Source organism: Mastigoproctus giganteus, chromosome 2 (genome assembly GCF_048544385.1).
Source record: "Mastigoproctus giganteus isolate SK-2022 chromosome 2, ASM4854438v1, whole genome shotgun sequence".
NCBI classification, from domain to species: domain Eukaryota; kingdom Metazoa; phylum Arthropoda; class Arachnida; order Uropygi; family Thelyphonidae; genus Mastigoproctus; species Mastigoproctus giganteus.
The window spans coordinates 139,447,998-139,470,022 of NC_143576.1; the positions used below are offsets into that span (position 1 = coordinate 139,447,998).

At 37.3% G+C, this 22,025-nt stretch overlaps 1 protein-coding gene across 1 annotated transcript in view; it reads left to right on the forward strand.

The window, feature by feature from the left end:
• Positions 1 to 22,025, forward strand: part of LOC150089606 (microtubule nucleation factor SSNA1-like) — a 36,579-nt gene that overhangs the window by 409 nt on the left and 14,145 nt on the right. Inside the window, exon 2 of the mRNA XM_090368689.1 lies at positions 18,810 to 19,009. Coding sequence (XP_090224815.1) covers positions 18,810 to 19,009 — 200 coding nt within the window. The remainder of the gene's footprint in view (positions 1 to 18,809; positions 19,010 to 22,025) is intronic.

The window sequence follows — 22,025 nt, forward strand, 5'->3', positions numbered from 1 at the left end:
CAAAAGTGAAGTGAAATTTTAAAGCTGTGTGGTTCCCATGACACGAAGTAGCATGTGTACAACTACGTTTACACGGTGCCTTTTTTGATGTAACAAAGTACGTATTAAGGTGCAAGAAGAACGCTTAAATGCGTTCTTCTTGCACCTTAGCACCTCCGTAGCCAGGTGGGAAGGAGCAGCAGTGCGTAGCACACGCTTCTTGATTAGACCGGGGTTCGAGCCCGTCACCACCAAATACGGAGGGTGCAGAAAGTTCAGGGAATGACCACCGCATATTCCCGGAGCAATGTGGCCTTAGTTGCTAATGCTCCCAAAAACCAAAATAACAACAACAACCTCACTGCACGGAGACAAGTGGTACCCAAATAATGGAGTTTGGCCTTTTTTTTTTTTTTTTTTTTTTTTTTCCAGCTCTCAACAAGTGAGAAAACGTTGCCTGAGATTTCAATGACAAATGGAATTTGTCATTGAAATATCATTATCTGAGGCACTTGATGGGAAATATGTTGTTGGTAGTGGTTTGATTTATTGGTGCAAGGGCTACTAAGACCATAATGCACCTATTACAATATTATTTAGTACAGGCAGGGAAACATGTACTACAGTGCCCAGAAAATAGTGGAAGCTCCTTTTATAACTTTAAGGGGATATATACAGTATTATTATTTTGCTGGCTGTTGTCACTGTGAATTACTTATTCCAATATACTTCATTTTGCAATGCACTTCACAATGGGGAATTACATTTGAAAGAGCCGATTGAGCTTCCAGGGACTGATTTGTTAACTGCATATGTGCTGGTGGCTGGTGACACATTTCTACTTACAGCTAGCATCCTGAAACCATTTTCTGCAGAATTAATCGAAAGGATCCCCAAGAAGAGTGTATATGATTATCAGTTGTCAAGAGTTGCCATATTGTGAAAAATGCATTTGGTTTGTTGGTATCAGTGTTCAGAATATTTCGTAAGCACTTAGCAGTTAAAACTTCTATAGCCAAAGACATTGTACTTACTTGTGTACACCTACACAACTTTTTAAGAAGAAACTTGTCTTCAAGACAACTGCACAGCCCACTGGAAATGTTAGACCAGGAAAACACTAATGATGGCTCACTGATAGAAGGTGCTTGGAGAAAGGTTATTGAGAATGACACCAGGATGAAAAATCTACAGAGAATGCAGAGAAAACTTAGTAATGATGCTAAAATGATTCAGAGTAATTTCGTGAATTATTTTATATCAAATGAAGGGCATGTTTTACCACACTCTCATCATATGTTGTTTCTTTTCTGGTCCTTAGCTCATCTCCCTCCAGTATAAACGGTAAAATTCAGTTAAGGGTGCACCCTCTAAAATGGTGAGAAGAGGGGGGAAAAAGTAGTGATTGATGGGTGGTGACTACGCCCACTCACTGCTTTTCCCCCTTCTCTTAAGCTGTGTGTTCAAGGAGGATGTTAAGGGACATTACAATACGTCGGAGCTGAAATGAAGAAAAAGAAATGGCAAAACTGCGTTTTTTTTTTTTTTTTTTAAAACAAGTAACAAATATTAACACACATGCAACCATTGATTCTTCTCACCAGTACATTAGTAGACAATTTCATGAGCATTAACAATGAGAATTGCTGATGCATGTCAACAGAAATGCTTTTTTACTTTTGGCTGTGGGCTGCCACCCCCAAACCCTCGCTTTTATGGGCATACATTACTAGAAAATTTCATGAACAAAAGGCAAAAAAAAAAAAAAAAAAAAAACGACAAAAATTCACACCACATGCAACCACTGATTCTTTTCGCTCGAACATTACTAGACAATTTCATGAGCATTAACAAGAATTGCTCATGCACATCAACAACATAAATGCTTTTTTTTTTTTTTTTCATTTTTTGGTGGGGCTGTTGTCCCCTAACTCCCACTTTTGTGCCCGTACATTACTAGACGATTTCACTTGAAAGAGACGCTCACCTAACCAGTGCGATGTCCTCAGTCAATCACTGTCTCGAACTGATGGCTTGTATGTCTCTGATATGGCATTGAGGAAGGAAAAAAATCATGCAAGAAGAAAAAAATCATAGGAACAGCATGAGGACATCCACACACACAACAAAGGCAAAAAAAACTGAATGTAAGAAATTGTGTATTCCTAATCACCCAATCAGATGCTCATCAGGTGACATTTGTTAATTAATTTTTTTTTTCTGAGATCCCTGATTTTAAGGGGGTCTCAGGGGTGTGTTGCCTGTCCCACACCCCTGCTATTATTCAGCAAAACTAAACACTTTTTTTTTTAATTATGCATTCCTAATCGGCCAGTCAGATACAAACATCCAAAAAGACAAAGAAAATTTAAAGCCATGTGACATCCACAATATGTAATATTCTAAACAGTGAAGTTCATTACCTACCATGGTGGCTGTGACACATCTGGGGAAAGAAGAGGGAAGAAGTGAGTGGACGGAGTCCCCTCAAGGCAATGCTGCTGATAGTCTGGGAGATGCACCCTTAACTGAATATCAGCCCTATAAACAGAAGATATTTATAGGCCTAATGGCGCTGATGAGTATAATAAGAAACTGTACAGGGAAATAAAGTGGGTCAGTAAATCAGAGAGTCTTATAATGGGGGATTTTAATTTCCCAGATATTGACTGAAATTTGTGGGTTGGTCACTCACATGCTAGCAAGGCTTTTGTGGATATGTTGGATGATTGTTTTCTACAATAACCACTATGGATAATCAGACAACCTTTATGTGACTTCTCCTTCCACATTTCGAGCAAACAAATCCTTTCTCATATAAACCATCAACAGCTGTATGCTGCTTATGAGGTACAATTTTCAGATCATTGCTTTCTATATACAGATGGATCCAAAACTGATTCTCATGTCGGAGCAGCAGTTTACTTTTCTGACATCACATTGGACCAAAAACTCCCAAAAGACTGTAGCATTTATACTGCAGAACTGCAAGCCATTATGTTAGCACTAGACGAAATTGACCATTCAAGTTTTCAAAACAGCATAACTTTTAATGACTCCCATAGTTCCATGATGGCAATACAAAATATTAGTTCTAACAAACATCCACTACAACAGCGGATTCAATACAAAATATCAAAACTCCTTGAACAACGTCGTAACATTAGATTTTGTTGGATCCCAATTCATGTCGGAATACATGGTAATGAGCAAGCAGACAGAGTTGCCAAAGATGCCAACAACAATATTTCTGTATCAGAATATATCCCTTTCTCAGACTACAAACACGTTATTGATCACAGTGGGAAACATTACTGGCAGCAGCAATGGCAAGTACTTACCCCTAACAAATTGCATCAGATTAAAAGATTACTCCAACCATGGAAATCCAGCATACAGAAAAATAGACGCGATGAAGTGATTCTTGCTAGGTTAAGGATAGGACACGTATTTCAGTCACGCTTATCTTTTGCGAGGAGAGGATCCCCCCCCCCCCATGTCCTATCTGTCACACACAACAAACAGTAGAACACGTACTGATTACTTGTCCAGCTTTTGCAGATGAGCGCCGAAACTCCTTCAAAGCAAAGAGCTAAACAAACATGACTCCCTCACTCTCAAAACGATACTGGAAGATAGAAAAAATATAGCAGATGTTTTTCAGTTCCTCAAGAAAATAAATTACTATAATCAAATATAAAACTAAATATTATCTCTAAAGCAAGCTATAGTCATTCTCTGTTACTCTTGGAAATTATTAGCAGCAATATACGAATTAGAACAAAACCATTATATAAAATCTTACAGGTGCATTTTAGCCGCAGTAGCTCTTGCGCCAAGAATTCTTAAATCAAATCAAATTCTACATCAACATGTTTGGGAGGCAACTAGAGGGAGTAATACTCTTGATCTGATTATCAGTAGTGATTCTTCATGCATTAAGAATCCACAGATAAAGGAACCGCTAGGTGGCAGTGATCACAGTGTGCTGAAGTGGGATTTACTCACAGAGGTAACTACCATCAGGGGTAAAGGGAACGGTTTTTGCTTTCGTAAAGGTGACTACGATGGTCTGAGACAGTATTTAAACTCTATACGGTGGGACCAACTGATGATGTTACCAACAGCAAATTCAAAATGGGAGGCATTCAAAGAATTCATCTTGGAAGCTACTATGCTTTACATACCAAATAAAAATATTGTTCAAGGTTTAGGCCTAAATGGATGTCAGATGAACTGATGAGACATATGGCAGAGAAGAAAAATGCATGGGATACATATAAATTAATGGATGACATGGAAGCCTATGATAGATATAAGCTGGTCTGCAACCAAGTCACAAAGGAGATTAGGCAGGCAAAGGCAGATTATGAGAAATCGTTGGCAAAGAAAAACAGTAAAGAGTTCTTTACCTATGTAAACTCTAGAAGGAAAGGGGTGAATCAGATTGGTCCACTGGATATTGATGGTTCAACAGTTGAGGATCCTGCTCAGGTGGCTAACAAACTAAATGAGTATTTTGAATCTACATTCACACATGAGAGTTATTCAGGAAGGGGAATGATAGACGATTTTGTAATAACTCAGAGGAAAGTGGAGGAGAAATTGTTGAGGATAAACATAAAATAGGCACCCGGGGTGGATGGGATCTATCCAGTTATATTAAAGGAAGTAAGCAAACCCATAGCCATAATTATGACAGCTTCTTTAGACTCAGGGGAGGTACCCATAGACTGGAGATGTACAAATGTGACCCCAATTCATAAAGGAGGATCAAAGACTGACACAAGTAATTATAGACCTGTGAGTTTAACTTCTGTTCCAGGAAAATTAATGGAGACACTGGTTAAAGAAGCACTACAGGATCATCTAGACAAGACTTCATTTATAGCTCGGACACAGCATGGTTTTGTTAAGGGAAAGTCTTGCCTGACCAATTTGATTGGATACTATGATGCAGTCACAAAAGAACTGGATGCAGGGAATAACATTGATATTATATATTTGGATCTTAGAAAGGCTTTTGATACTGTTGCACATGGAGGACTGCTGCACAAATTGGAGCAGTGTGGTAGTGGAGACATATTGCTGCTATGGATAAAGGGATGGTTGAGGGGGAGAAGGGATGGTTGAGTGGTAATCAATGGACACTGCTTATTGTGGACTAATGTTATTAGTGGAGTCCCTCAGGGTTCAGTGTTGGGTCAATTATTATTTTCTATATTTATAAATTATAGTGATGATGGTATATCAAGCTTAATGTCCAAATTTGCAGATGATACAAAGGTTGGCAGGGTTGTTAAGGACACTATGGACGCTATGCTGCTGCAACAGGATCTGGAAAGGTTGAGCAGATGAGCTGAGAGGTGGCAAATGAAGTTTAACACTGACAAATGTAAAGTACTACATATGGGAAACAGTAATCCCAGAGCAACGTATCAACTCTGTGGTACTACACTGACAGTAGTAGAAAATGAAAAGGACCTGGGGGTAATTGTGCAGGTAGATATGAAGTTTTCTGAGCAGTGCAGACAGTTTGCATGAGTAGCTGATGGTGTCTTGTCAATGATATACAGGAATTTTTCTATCAGGGATAAGGAGGTGATTATCCCCTTGTATAAGGCAGTGGTCAGGCCACACCTTGAGTACTGTATACAGGTCTGGAGGCCTCATTTCAAGAAGGATGTAGAGCTGCTGGAACGAGTACAGAGAAGGGCAACAAGATTAGTGAATGGAACAAAGGGTTGCTCTTACGAAGAAAGGCTTAAGTTTTGCAAATTACGGTGTCTGGAGACTAGGCACCGGCGAGGTGATCTGATAGAGGTATATAAAGCCTTGAATGGTTTGAGCATGCTCAATGCCGATGGGATTCTACCTCTTGCTCAGAATAATCACCTGAGAAGGCATAAATTCAAATTGAGGAAAGGCAGATGTAGGATAGATGTGCGGAAATTTGCCTTTAGCCAGCGGGTAGTTGGTTGGCGGAACAGACTTCCATCCCTTGTTGTGGAAGTTGATAGCCTAAATAAATTTAAGGCTCAGCTGGACAGGTATTTGAAACGAACGGAGGGGTGAAATGGGAATGGTTTTTTTTTTTTTTTTTTTGGCTGATGCTGCATAAGCTTGCTTTTTTGCATCATATGCCTCTACTAATGCTAATAAGCAGACCAGCTGGATTAGAGAGTCTCATTTCATTTCCCTATTTTTATAAATTTTAATAGCAGAATTTTCCAAAGAGCAGGCAATTATCTGTACTCTTTTACAAAATTTACAGTTTGGTCTGTACTCAGTTCCATGATTTCAGAATTCCTGGATAGAACAATAAGATTGGGTTCTCAAAATTATTCACTTGTTGACCTGAAGACTAGTGTTGCACAATAGGTTTCTAGGAGATTCCCAGTTGCACTGGGAAACACGTGCCCCTACTTGCCATGCACACAGGTTTGACACGTATAGCGTTGCATGCATCACTATGCCTTTAATTGGATGCTGGACCGGTCCTAGCTATGGGCAAGCCGGGCAGTCGCCTGATGTGCTGATGCTTTAGGGGCACATGACGTGGAGGTCTTGAAGGTTTGAGAGGGCGCATATGCCTCACGGAAGGGGGGAAACGAAAGATTTGGCGAAAGATGTGGAGGCCTTTCTCTGTCCATTTCTTTCTCTATAGTGCATTAAACAGTCAAATGCATCAGCCACGTGGCATGCGTTTGGTGCAAAGGCCCTCCGCCTTTCAAAGATTTTAGCGAAAATGGATAGGGAACTTGGGAATACCAGACTCTCAAGCCTCTGGACTCCACTCAAAAGAAGGCAGTGAAGTTAATTAATGCCCCATCTTTTATAGTCTCTTCACTCTGTCTCATAGATGTTCAGTTTCTGCTACAGGCCTTTTCTATAGATATTTCCATGGGCACTGTTAATTCCTTTGAATTGGCATTTATAATCCCTCTCAAAACCAGTATGTGCATATGGCACAACTAGCCATTATCCAGAACTGCAAACTGACAGAAACAACTTTTGCTCTTCCTCTTTTATCTCTTCTGTATGTTTTGTAGAACAACCCTTCAACAACCACGTACAGTTGGACCTCCATATAATGAAATTGATCGTTTGCTTGAAAAAAATCGTTATACAGAAATTTAGTTATAAAGAAATATGACCTTTTCAACAATGAAAAATACTGTAATTCAGAATTACAGTAAAATATGGGAAATAAATCAGAAATAAGTGGGATGAATAAATTTTCTAACATTTTAAAACAGTTAATTTAGTAATACACACATATTAAGAAATTACTACTTATTTTTTGATGCACACTTTTAAGAATTATTTCGTAAAATATTTGGTTATTTTTTGTTGTACACTGGAGTTTAGTGTACATCGTTCACAAAAATGTTCGCATTTGTTTAAGCACTCAAGTATATTTTCTGGTGCATTTTCTTCACACAGAAGGCTTCGACGCAGATTCAAAGGCTGCCAACATTTCATGTTTGGAAGGGTTAATATTGCCTTCATTGCCTTCGTTGCACTCATTTTCATCCAACTCTTTGTCGATATTGTCACTAGTTCTTTGAATACTCTTCAAAACGTTGGAATCATTCGGATATTCAGATACTATGACATCATTATCAATTCCTAAATATTATTCAAGAACAATTTATCCACTGATCAAACATCTTGCTTGGTGTTCTTCCCAAGATTGCTCAATGTCTTGTACCAGTTCATCCCTCTCATTGCTGTTAATTGGCATTTTTGCAAATCGTGCTTTTATCAAAACTGTTTCTTGCCAATGGGTACAGTCTTCTTCAATTACAATCCCACTTTCACCAGAAATAACCTTTTCAAGTAAGCCATGATGCTTTTTAAATTTGTCCAGCCAACCAGAACTGGCTTGGAATGTTTTATGCCCCAGAAAAGATGCGTACTTCATAGCCTTTTCTTTTATTAATGGCTCTGATATCGACATGTTGATCTCGAATCAACTTCACCCACTTAAAAACGGCTTTATCTACATCTTCATACAGGCATAATTTCGCACGCTTCCGAATGGGTCCCGTTTCCTCAAATAGTTTGAGAACTGAATCACGGTTTTTCAGAATGGTTGACACGCTACTGGCAGGGATACCAAATTTTAATGCGATTTCTTTTTTTTTTAATTCCCCAATCTACACTATTAAGCGCTTCCACTTTTTCCATTACACTCAAGGATTTGCTCTTAGACATTGTAAGGTTACTTGCACATCAGCTAAAACAAAAAACTGATTTAGGACCACTTGTATCTACCATACAGAGACAGGTGAAATTTAGTGAAAGTGTGGATAACTCATTTCTGCAAAATTACAGATGAATTTCTCGGATAAAGGAAAATCACTCTCTCCTAATTCTCTAGGGTGCTTACAATAGAAAACAGGCTGAGCAGAGCCAATGTCCATGTTGGGAATATGCCTTAATCTTTGCCAATATACTGTAGACACATAGGTAGCACTTCATCAGTGCGACTTCTCGGTACAGTAAAGGCTTAATGGCACCACTAAATTGTGGAATGCTCTTAAGAATTAAACCTTTAGCTATTAAAAGCTAAAGTGATTAATCCTTTTAGCTCTTAATTCATTTGTGCTTTCAACATCGTCAGCTCTATTGCCTCAAGGCCAGAGGTGCAAACGGTGCATACCCGGGTCTCTTGAAATCAGCGTGTTAAACGGAAATTTACTGTTTTCAGTGTAATGACCAAGGGGAAATCAAAAAGGTTTGCTACAAAAAAAAATTTTCTATATGGAACTTCATTAAAGAGAGGTCCCACTGTATTTCCCAAAATTTGCAATCTACAGCAATTCAAGTGCAACATCAACAAGTACTCCTCTCTCTCTCTCTCTCTTTATATATATATATATATATATATATATATATATATTATTTTATCTTTCTATTGTGGTTTATTGTGTTTATTTTCTTAATTACGGGTGTTTTCTACTCATAGGTATTATGGTTAATACATTACTGGTCTTTAAGCTAGCCTAAACTCGGTTATCTTAAATGCCCAGGGCCTATTCATTTTTTATTTTTCAACTTGTTACGTATTGCTAAAGAAATTGTCATATTAATTATAGATGAAAAACTGTAGCAATACTACTTTATGACAAAATGATAAAATATTAAACATTTTTATACATTTACTGTATTACATCTTTATACATATTTGTATTACATCACATGGTCGTCAATCCCCTACTTCATCGGGGGCTTTGAGCAGATTGACGGTCCATTCGATGTAATGCATTACTTACTTACCCGTTTCTGTTTGTATCTATCACAGCTTTGCTATTTTGTCCGATACTGAATTCTAAGTTTCTTTTAAATTCCCAGTTTTTGTCCCTTTCCCATTGCTATTAGTTAAATAGGTATTATTTATTATAAATTTATTATGAACCGAATTAATTTTGTGTATTCTATCACAGTTGCTGTAGAAATTATGGGATATTAATTCGGTTCATAATAAATTTATAATAAATAATACCTATTTAACTAATAGCAATGGGAAAGGGACAAAAACTGGGAATTTAAAAGAAACTTAGAATTCAGTATCGGACAAAATAGCAAAGCTGTGATAGATACAAACAGAAACGGGTAAGTAAGTAATGCATTACATCGAATGGACCGTCAATCCGCTCAAAGCCCCCGATGAAGTAGGGGATTGACGACCATGTGATGTAATACAAATATGTATAAAGATGTAATACAGTAAATGTATAAAAATGTTTAATATTTTATCATTTTGTAATAAAGTAGTATTGCTACAGTTTTTCATCTATAATTAATATGACAATTTCTTTAGCAATACGTAACAAGTTGAAAAATAAAAAATGAATAGGCCCTGGGCATTTAAGATAACCGAGTTTAGGCTAGCTTAAAGACCAGTAATGTATTAACCATAATACCTATGAGTAGAAAACACCCGTAATTAAGAAAATAAACACAATAAACCACAATAGAAAGATAAAATAATAATATGTACTCTGTTCGTACCCGGGCATTGCTAAAACAGCTACCGGGACAACAGAAAAATCTAGAAATAATTTAAGGAAAACCACTATAAAAGTATATTAAAAGTAAAATACAACATAAATTATCATATTACTAAAGAATAATATATATATATATATATATATATATATATTTGGAAAATTAAATGCACAGGGCATAATCCTTATGGGTTTTGATAATTAACTATATAGTATCGGTGTAAATACACCATAGTTAACCCATATATTTGAACTACGTATGTAGCGTAGAGGGCATCGTTTTAATTGTATCTCATAATGTGGTTGCCTTCACAACGATATAGCTACTATTGCATTACTTCAAATAAATAACGCTTCTCTAGTAGAGAAGACTACTGTTATTTATTTTCAGCGGTACCACCACTCAGACGATCGTTTCGAAGCTGTACGGCTTCATCATCAGTGGGCGGGCAGGTACCCAGATAATACAACAAGCCATCACAGTTGCAAAATTATATGTACATTATGAGAGATGCCAAAAGGGTGTGGTGGTAATGTATTTGGAAAATTAAATGCACAGGGCATAATCCTTATGGGTTTTGATAATTAACTATATAGTATCGGTGTAAATACACCACATCTCATTGTGAAGGCAACCACGTTATGAGATACAATTAAAATGATGCCCTCTATGTTATATATGTAGTTCAAATATATGGGTTAACTATGGTGTATTTACACTGACACTATATAGTTAATTATCAAAACCCATAAGGATTATGCCCTGTGCATTTAATTTTCCAAATACATTACCACCACACCCTTTTGGCATCTCTCATAATGTGGATATAGCTTCGCAACTGTGATGGCTTGTTGTATTACCTGGGTACCTGCCCGCCCACTGATGATGAAGCCGCACAGCTTCGAAACGATCGTCTGGGTGGTGGTACCGCTGAAAATAAATAACAGTAGTCTTCTCTACTAGAGAAGCGTTATTTATTTGAAGTAATGCAATATTAGCTATCTCGTTGTGAAGGCAACGTCATTATGAGATACAATTAAAACGATGCCCTCTACGCTACATACGTAGTTCAAATATATGGGTTAACTATGGTGTATTTGATGGATACTATATAATATATATATATGTATATGTTAAATATAACTTAAAGTCAAAGTAACAATTGATGATAAAATAAAAAAATGAATAATCAAGGTATGACAAATGCACCAAAATGTGCAAAGCAGCAGTCTCAATGCAAATGGCTTATACCTCTGTTGGTTTTGTTAACATATTCTACAACATATGATGCGCACGAATGTTCCTTGAGTATAAATTGTAAATTCATGTTCAAATTTAATATACCAGCTATCCAAGGATTGAAGGTATTTGTCCAAAGTTGTGTCATATTTCTTTTCATTAGAATGGTAGGTCTTGTCAATCCTGATTGAATAACACCCAACGAAGTTTTCAATATTTAACTTGTGCTCTTCTAGAAACTGCTCGAGCGTATCAAAAGTGTCTGCAATTCTGCCCAGACATGATAGGAGGGAGTATATGATGAGAGCCTTGTCGAACAATTCGGCCCTGGAGAGATTGTGCAAGGCTCGAGGGGTAGAATTTTTCTCAGCCTGGTCTGTGCTTGTTAACAGGAGAGACTGCTTCTACAAGGATGGGATACACTTAAATAGAAAGAGTGCAAGAATATTTGCTGATGCTATCGAGGCAGTGTTAGATGTGTCGGAAAACTGCTAGCTTGGGGGGGGGGGATTCACAAACTAACAGATTAACAGTGGCCGCTGGCAGAGGTGAAAGTGATTCTTGTACTGCTTCTATTAGAATGAGCAGCAGCCTGGAAAATAAGATGCAGGGTATTTCAGAGCCTGCTGGGAGTCATTGTGGTACAAGTAAACACATGGGTTGTGTTAGGGTAGCTAAGAATAGGAACAGATGCATGTATACTTGCATGTACACCAATGCTAGGAGTTTGGTAAATAAATTTGATGAATTTGAGGTATTGCTCAGAACATCAAAGGCAGATATTGTTGGGATATCAGAGACATGGCGTCACACAGATGTAAGGAATTTAGAACTGGAATTCAGGGAGTACAGTGTGCACAGGAAGGATAGACAGGATAGCAAGGGAGGAGGGGTTATGCTATTAGTTAAGAAACAAAATCCAAGGAAGTACAGTCAGTCGACATCTGTGGACAGTGCAGTGTCGAGTCAGTTTGGTGTGACATAAGCACTGGGAGACAAAATTGAGAGTAGGAGTGTGTTATAGGCCTAATGACTCTGATGAGTAAAAAAAAAAAAAAAAAAACTGTACAGGGAAGTAGAGTGGACCAGTAAATCAGAGAGTCTTATAATGGGGGATTTTAATTTCCCAGATATTGACTGGAATTTGTAGATTGGTCATTCACACACTAGCAAGGCTTTTGTGGATTTATTGGATGATTGTTTTCTATAGCAGCATGTTCAGGAGGCAACTAGAGGGAGTAATACTCTTGATCTGATTATCAGTAGTGATTCTTCATGCATTAAGAATCTGCAGATAAAGGAACCACTAGGTGGGTGGCAGTGATCACAGTGTGCTGAAGTGGGATTTACTCAAAGAGGTAACTACAGTGAGACCAACTGATGATGTTACCAACAGCAAATTCAAAATGGGAAGTATTCAAAGAATTAATCTTGGAAGCTACTAGGCTTGACATACCAACTAAGAAATATTTTTCAAGGTTTAGGCCTAAATGGATGTCAGATGAACTAATGAGACATGTGGCAGAGAAGAAAAATGCACGGGATACATATAAATTAATGGGTGACCTGGAAGCCCATGATAGATATAAGCTGGTCTGTAAGAAGTTACAAAGGAGATTAGGCAGGCAAAAGCAGATTATGAGAAACCCTTCGCAAAGGATGCAAAGAAAAACAGCAAAGAGTTCTTTACCTATGTAAACTCTAGAAGCAAAGGGATGAATCAGATTGGTCCACTGAATATTGATGGTTCAACTGTTGATGATCCTGCTCAGGTGGCTAAATGAGTATTTTGCATCTACATTTACACATGAGGAGTTATTTAGGGAGGGGAAATGCCAAAGGTGAATTAAACTGGCAGTGAGCTAATGATTTTGTAATAACTGAGAAAAAAGTGGAGGAGAAATTGTTGAAAATAAACATAAAAACAGGCACCCAGGGTGGATGGGATCTATCCAGTTATATTAAAGGAGGCAGAAAAGGGAGAAAGCAAACTCAGCCATAATTATGAAAGCTTTCTTGGACACAGGGGAGGTACCCATGTACTGGAGCTGTGCAAATGTGACCCCAATTCACAAAGGAGGATCAAAGGGCGACAAGTAATTATACACCTGTTAGTTTAACTTCCATTCCAGGGACATTAATGGAGGCACTGGTTCAAGACGCACTGCAGGATCGTCTAGACAAGACTTCAGTTACAGCTTGGACACAGCATGATTTTGTTAAGGGGAAGTCTTATCTGACCAATTTGATTGGATACTACGATGTAGTCACAAAGGAACTGGATGCAGGGAATAACTTTGATATCACGTATTTGGATCTTAGAAAGACTTTTGTTACTGTTGCACATGGAAGACTACTGCACAAATTGGAGCAGTGTGGCATTGGAGGCAAATTGCTGTTAAGGATTGAGTGGGAGAAGGCAGAGAGTGGTAATCAATGGACACTGCTCTTCGTGGACTAATGTTATTAATGGAGTCCCCCAAGGTTCAGTGTTGGGTCCATTGTTGTTTTCTATATTTATTAATGATAGTGATGATGGTATATCAGGCTTAATGTCCAAGTTTGTAGACGATACGAAGGTTGGCAGGGTTGTTAAGGACACTAATGACAGTACACTGCTGCAACAGGATCTAGAAAAGTTGAGCAGATGGGCTGAGAGGTAGCAAATGATGTTTAACATTGACAAATGTAAAGTACTACATATGGAAAGTTATGAATTATGATGATAATTTAATTATTAATTATGATGATAATTTAATTCATTAATACTTTTAGGATATTAACATTCTTTCACCTTTTTAAAATCTACATTACTTCTTTTTTCTACTATCCTTACCCTTCTAGTCCTTGGCACTTTGTGTAATTTTCACCACCAACAATGCAAACTTTATCAGACTTATGTATTCTTAAGAGGCGATCAAATTGCAAGACGAGTATCCAGATCAAGACTACACCAACTTGTTAAAACACATTAGCATTAAAATGCTGAACAGCGTTGAAATGGGTCGCAATAGGCAGCTTCGTATTTGCTTCACCAGTCAATGTCTGAGGCTAGTAGAGAAGTTGTGTACATTCCAGCTACTTAGCTTCACGAGCATCAGAAAAGTAAGAAGAGTAAGAAGCGAATGTCTGAAGAAAATCTTGGTGATTCTATCGACATATGGAATGAATATATTATACAGAAATATGAGAAAAGACCAAAAGTTAGAGCTCAGTCAGCTTTGCTTGGCTGATTTTGCAGCGAAATACAATGTTGTGAAGGGACTATGTAAACCTAGAAAACAGATGCGAGTCATAAGGTATCGCCACTATGAAATGTCTGAATTGGCAAAGTATAAACGTGAAATGGTTTTAACTTTACTGGCCTTTCAAAAATGAAATGCTTGATATCTTAGATTCAAACAAGTTTCTTCAGATATATGATGAAAATGAAGAGTACTTCATGAATTACCACAAACGGTAAGAGTTGGATATTGATATTGACAAAACATTAGTATTGTAGAAAACTTTGCATCGAAATAATGGACAATGAAGAGGATGCTTGAGCGAAATGCGACGAATATGTTCAAAGTCGAATCGCAGAGGATGCTAGTAACAGACTTCAAGAGAACAATGATGATATTGAAATTATTTCGGCAAACTCGCTATCCGCTGTGATAAGTTGGCGAGATAAAGTCATGACCAGCGACAATTACTGCAAGTTGGTTCAAATGACGAATAGAGAACAACGCTAGTTGATTCATGAAGTTATACATTGAATAACAGATCGAGCTAACACAACAGTGCTTCAAATATTCTTTACTGGTCCAGCTGGCTGTGGCAAGATGTTTACCTTGAAAATTACGATGGAAACTTACAATTGCTTAAGTCAGGTGCACGACTCTCTTAACAATGCATTCGTTACCTGTGTGTCAATGGGGAAGGTGGCTGTAGCGATCAATGGAACTGCAGTTCATTTGGCATTTAAAGTTGGTATGATGCAAATACATGGTGGTCTTGCTCGAGAAACTTTGCACCTATTGTAACGCATTTCAAAACATTCAAGCAGTATTCATCGATGAAGTTAGCATGATCGGAGTTGACGTTTTGCATACGATCAACGCCAGACTGCAAGAGATCACTGGAGAATTCATTCAAGAGTTTGGTGGTTTAGATATCATATTTTGCGGAGATTTGCATCACTTGCTGCCAGTGAATGAAAGCCAAATATTCAAGCCTCATAAGAATTCTGTCGGTGGTGCAATTTTGTGGCAGTCTCTCAAGTTTCTTTCCACTGGTTCAAGTGATGTTGCATTCTCTGGTATATTAACTAAAATTGGAAATGGCGAAACGTTAGACATTGAAGAAAAGAAGTTAATCGAAAGTTGATTTAGAACACGAGACTTTGTCATGGGACAAGTACCAAATGCTGTTTGCTTATTTCATCGTAACAACGAAGTTGTTCAATATAACGCTCAAGTGTTGGAAGGAAACACCACTATCGATTATACAGCCGACGATCACTTCACCAGTTACAAGAGTCATGAACAGTTGACTAGAATGCGAATGAAGCTCCATCAAATGAGTGTAGCAGAGATCGGAGGTTTGTCATATGTATTGTATCTATCGACTGGAAAACCTTACATGATCACTACAAACATCGATGTTGAAGATGGTTTGGGCAGTGGAGCGATCGGAACTTTACAGCACTTTGAAATGGAATAAACAGAAATCAAAAGATTGTGGTTACATTTCAAAAGCAAGAACGTTGGAACTAAGAGTCATCTCAAGTCTCGCTTGGACATATTGTCATATCGTGGCATATTAAAATCTGACTGGACTCTGATTATGAGACGTTCTACCACAATATATTTCAAAAGAAAAATGCTTAAATGTAAAAGAATCCAATTTCCTTTGGTTGAAGCTTGTGCCACAACAGTTCATAAATCTCAGGGTGGAACTTTCAAAGAAATCGTATTCGATTACAATAAGAGTCTCGAACAGCAACTGGTATACATTGCATTGTCGAGAGTTAGAAGCATTAGCATTAGCATTAGTAGAGGCATATGATGCAAGAAAGCAAGCTTATGCAGCATCAGCCAAAAAAAAAAAAAAAAACCACTTCCACTTCACCCCTCTGTTCGAAATACCTGTCCAGCTGAGCCTTAAATTTATTTAGGCTATCAACTTCCACGACAAGGGATGGAAGTCTGTTCCACCAACCAACTACCCAATATACTGAGTGGACAGATATCATAGGATTTTTTTTTTTTTTTTTTATGAAAACCCCAAACACGAAAGGTACTAAAACCTATAGTACTTAGTACCGTGCATGGGTTGAAGGAGAAGTATGGGGGAGGGGGGCGCCGGAAACTTTGCTCTAGAGACTAAACATGGGTTTCACCACTTCAAGCCTCCAATAAGCAAAGTGGTGGTATTTCACCAGTTGATGAAAGTCATCTACCACCTATGGCCTGTACATCAGAAATCAGAAAGACGACTTTACATTCTACCATGCTCACGGTTTTAACGCACCTAAGATGCAAGATCATTGAACTGAATTGAAACGTTTCAATAACCATCGTTTGGAAACACTCTCTACAATCGCATTACAACTTTGGGATCAAGTTGCTTCGTCGAGTTTCAGAATGGTATTGTTGAATACAATACCATTGTGACCAATCCAATTCTCATGGAATCGAATATCTTGGCATTAAATGAAACGTGGCTTGAAAATGACGAAAATGTTGATGTTCGATGATACAAACGTATCACCCAATTCAAAAGACCTTCTGTGCGATCTGGTGGTGTTGCGATATACAATAAAGTTGAATTGACAATATTTACGCCACATATTCTCATTACCATGGATGCAGACTCGCAACAAATGACTGGTACAGATAATTGTGGCAACATTTATCTGTACCAGTTGAAGTTAAAAGTTCAACGAATGCACAAAAGCACTTCTTTGATGTCTGCTTCCTCTCGCTTATTTACACTTTCAGATGATAACCCTTTGGCATAAATAAGGAGGTTTGATATAGTCTTCTTTTCATTAGTGACACTAAATCCTTAAGTCTTCATCTGCAAGTTCATATTCATCAAACATTGTTATAGACCAAAGTCTGTCTTGAGAGTTTATTATTATTGGTTTATCAACATTGTTTCAAGTATTAGCAACTGCGTAAATGGCATCTTTAACATTGAACTCTTTCAGGGTGCCTTGGATTCCTAAGCTTGTGGTGACTGCATTAAGCATACAGTTCAAAAAACTGCCCTTATACTAGCTCTTCGTGGTGTGTAATATTCCTCAGTCACAGTTCCTTGACTGTATTAAAAATGTCACACTGGCAGGAAAGTAAATGCTTAAAACTACTTTGTGCAAGACGTTCAGCTGGAGGATATGTGGAGCAGTTTTCCAGGAACAATAAAATTTTACAATTTTCTTCCAGTCCAGCTTGCCTGTAATGGGCTTGTACTGTTGGTACAAAGCAGTTATTGAATCAGTTAGAAAATATTTCCCTGGTTATCCATGCTTTCTTGTTGTGCATAATGCACAGGTAAATTGTGTGCACCTTTAAAACATCTTGGATGTTGGCTTTTTCTGATCATTGCCAAATTTAACTTGTGTGTACCTGCAACTTAGGCACATGCAAGAATAGTCAACTTTCCCTTAGCAACCTTAATACCTGTTGGTGCTCTCTCATCAGGTGTTAATATTTTTCTAGGAATGTAGTGCGAGCACAGAGATGTTTCATTGGCATTTTAAATTTGTTTGGTACTAAGATTTTCATCAGATATTATTTTGGCAAATTTGTCAATGTAATTTCAGCTGCTTTGTGATCAGCAGACCTTTTTCACCACAGATTTTCAGATAGCTTCTACCATGGAAACTATTTTGTAGTCTTGATGTGCTGTCAGAAAGGATTGAAGCTCAGCATACCACAAAGAGGAAAAAGCTATTCTGTATATATTTAATGACTCGAAAACTCCAATGTACCAGTGAGTTTATTATGTAGGCAGTAGGGATGTAATCCAGCCCATTGATAACTGGGAAAATTTTGTATGAGTCAAGAGGAGTGTATGGATGTCACATAGAACTAGTAGCCATTTGCACATTGGGTTTTTGAAATATTTAACACCAAATAGTAAGACCCAAACCTTTATTTTTTAAAACACATTTTGTGTAGAACTCAATGAATTTTCGTAGCACACTTATTTAGAATGCTACATAACATAATTAAACATAAAGAGGCCGCCATAGCCTAGTGGTCAGGCCCGATCACGTGCTTTGAGTGACTGCCGAATACAGTGCTGTTTCTTGTATTCTCTCTATCTTGTGAACTCCTCTGACCATTTGGTCGTCCCAGAGTATAAACAGAAAATTTATTTAAATTTATAATTAAGAAAAATATTTAAGAAAAAATGAATATGTTAAAGACATAATGCGATATATAAATGATTTAACTTGTTTGTCTCAGCATATTCAAACTTTAAATTAGCTATATTCAAATTTAGATATTCCTATTAAAATGAGCGCCATAAAATTTATGAATTTTATAATTATTTTATATTGTGTAATTTTTTATCTCTAGGCATTGAAGATTTATGTACAAAGAGAAGTGAACTTAATGAAGAGATTTTACACGATGAACAAGAAAGGACAAAACTTGAAAAGCAAATGGAAAACCTACAGAAGAAGTTGGATCAGTTAAATGGCATTCTTGAACAGAAGATATTAGCTAGAGATGAATATGATAAACTGATAAACGAAGCTCAAGGAGCATATACAAAGGTGTGTTTTAATTTTGTATTTGCAGCTTAGCAACATTTATTGGCATATGTAACTTATTAATCCTTTTCTCAGCTGACTAGAAAACTATTGAGATCCCACCTGTTTAGTCAATTAGCCAACAGTCAAAATTATGTGGCACTTTGTATTACATTAATTACATTAACTGCTCATTTGCAGTTATGTTTGATAGCTATTACCAATCAAATTTTATGTTATATCTGGAATTTTAAGAAGTTCATTTGCAAGTTTCAGTTTTAAAAACATTCTCATATATACATGTAATTAATTGGTGAAAAGTTAATTAGTCATTTAACTTTTTATTTCTGTTAATCATAGGAAATGGAAAAATTTGAAAATTCATAGGAAATGGAAAAATTTGGAATATCAGGATGCAAAATTCCAGAGATTATTGTGGCACATAGTATTTTCATTACTATTTTTCCAAAGTTTTTTCTTGTTTCACATATGAAAAATTTTGAAATTTGTGCCATGTCGAATATACTATCAAAGTTTGTTTAAAAATTAACTGTAGACCATTTACAAACTGTAGAGAAGAGTGGAGTTCTTTGAGATGTGGGTGAATAGAAGAATGCTGAGGATCCCGTGGACGAAGCAGATGATGAACCAGTGTTACAAATTATAGGACATAATCAGAAAATGATGAACATTATGAAAAGATGGAAGGTAAACTACTTGGGACACATCACGAGAGGAAGGAAGTACGAGTTGTTGCCGGTGGTCCTGGAGGGAAGGATGGAGGGGAAGAGAGGAGTTGGCTGACAAAAAACCTCTTGAATGGATAACATCAAGAGATAGGCAGGACTGGGATTCGAAGAATTTGTCAGATGGGCTGAAGGTAGAAAAGAGTTCAAAAAAGTGATTGCTAACCTCTGAATTCAGAGGGTGGCACTGAAAGATGAAGAAGATTTACAAACTGAACTATCAGTAGAACTTTATGATTCAGATCTTATTGGTTGAAGGAGCTGTTATAATGAAGAATAACAATTATACGACGAACAAGATTTAGTTTTTGTTGATAGTGAAGATGAAATAGTAATATGAAATGGTATTGTGCTTTTGTTTTGCAGCACATTTGTTAAAGGATATTTTATTTGTAACTGGTTTTTGTTGTAATTTTTTTCCTGTTACATAGCATTAGCATTTAGCATTAGTAGAGGCATTTGATGCAAGAAAGCAAGCTTATGCAGCATCAGCCAAAAAAAAAAAAAAAAAAAAAAACCCACTTCACCCCTCTGTTCGTTCAAAATACCTGTCCAGCTGAGCCTTAAACTTATTTAGGCTATCAACCTCCACTACAAGGGATGGAAGTCTGTTCCACCAACCAACCGCCCGCTGGCTAAAGGCAAATTTCCGCACGTCTATCCTACATCTGTCTTTCCTCAATTTGAATTTATGCCTTGTCAGGTGATTATTCTGAGCTAGAGGAAGAATCCCATCAGCATTGAGCATGTTCAAACCATTCAAGGCTTTATACACCTCTATCAGATCACCTCGCTGGTGCCTAGTCTCCAGACACTGTAATTTGCAAAACTTAAGCCTTTCTTCGTAAGAGCACCCCTTTGTTCCATTCACTAATCTTGTTGCCCTTCTCTGTACTCGTTCCAGCAGCTCTACATCCTTCTTGAAATGAGGCCTCCAGACCTGTATACAGTACTCTAGGTGTGGCCTGACCATTGCCTTATACAAGGGAATAATCACCTCCTTATCCCTGCTGGGATAAGGAGTAACGTATATGATAAAAATATATATTAGCAATAAAGATGTAGCTATAATTATAACTTCAAAACCAAAACAAGTGCTATGATAGTTCATGTGTTTGTAAGTCCATGACTCTTGCGAATATGTAAGCTTTTGGTAGGAATACTTTATCTAGGGTTGAACCTTTCAGGTCCATTATCGAATTGTACTCTCCATGCAGAGGGAGTTGAGGGCTGATGACCCTCCTATGTGTGAGTCATGTGACATAGTTTTATCTCTGAGACATATTTTAATTGAGTGCCCAGATTTTAATGGTGCTCATTTTAGTAAAATGAGTTAGTCAGATTTAATTCGACAATGACGAGGTGTCAGCTGTTTTTACTTTTTTTACAACTTACTAATTTATATACAGATATATATATGAAATAAAGCATAAGTTTTGATTATATATATATAACCTTTTAAACATTTAATGCGTAACCTTTTGACCAGGTAACCTCCTTTAAAGTTACCAGAATCTATTTTTACCTTGTCTTGGTGCATAATAGCCATTGCTGCTAATGTGCCACTAAAATCGTAAACCAAACCAAATAGGAGGGAGCACTGCAAGGATCAGTCCTGAGTGTCAGGACTGATTCTTGTAATTAGGTTACACACTTTTTGCAATTAGGATATGCACTCTAACAACAACCATCCTGAATTCCGTAGAAACTCATTTTTATGCTGATGCCCTCACTATATCCAGTCACTCTCAAAATATGTATTCCATTGAAAGTAAACTCCAACTGGCAATAAATAAAATACAATCATGGATGTTACAAAATGATTACCAACTGTCTCCACAGAAAACTTTTGCTATAGATTTCTGCAAGAAGCAAAAAATGCACCCTGACCCTGAATTGCATTTGGGAATCATGTTATACCAGTAAATGACATCATCAGATTCCTAGGTTTAATGTTAGACACGAAATTAAACTTTCGAAAATACATACAGCATGTACAAACTGTTTGTCTGAAGAAAATGAATATCGTTGGAGTGCTGTCTGCTATGTCATGCGGAGCTGACCAGTACTTTCTTCTTCACCCGTATCAAATCATAATCCGATCCTGACTAGACTGTGGTGCACCTGTATATGACTCAGCTAGAAAATCAGCATTGCAGTGTTTCAATACCATTCAACGCAATGCCCTTAGAATAGCTCTAGGTGCCTTTGAACATCACCAGTCCATAGTCTTTATATTGATGCACATGAACCTCCATTATCTTTTCAGAGACAGATGCTTCTGCTTACATATG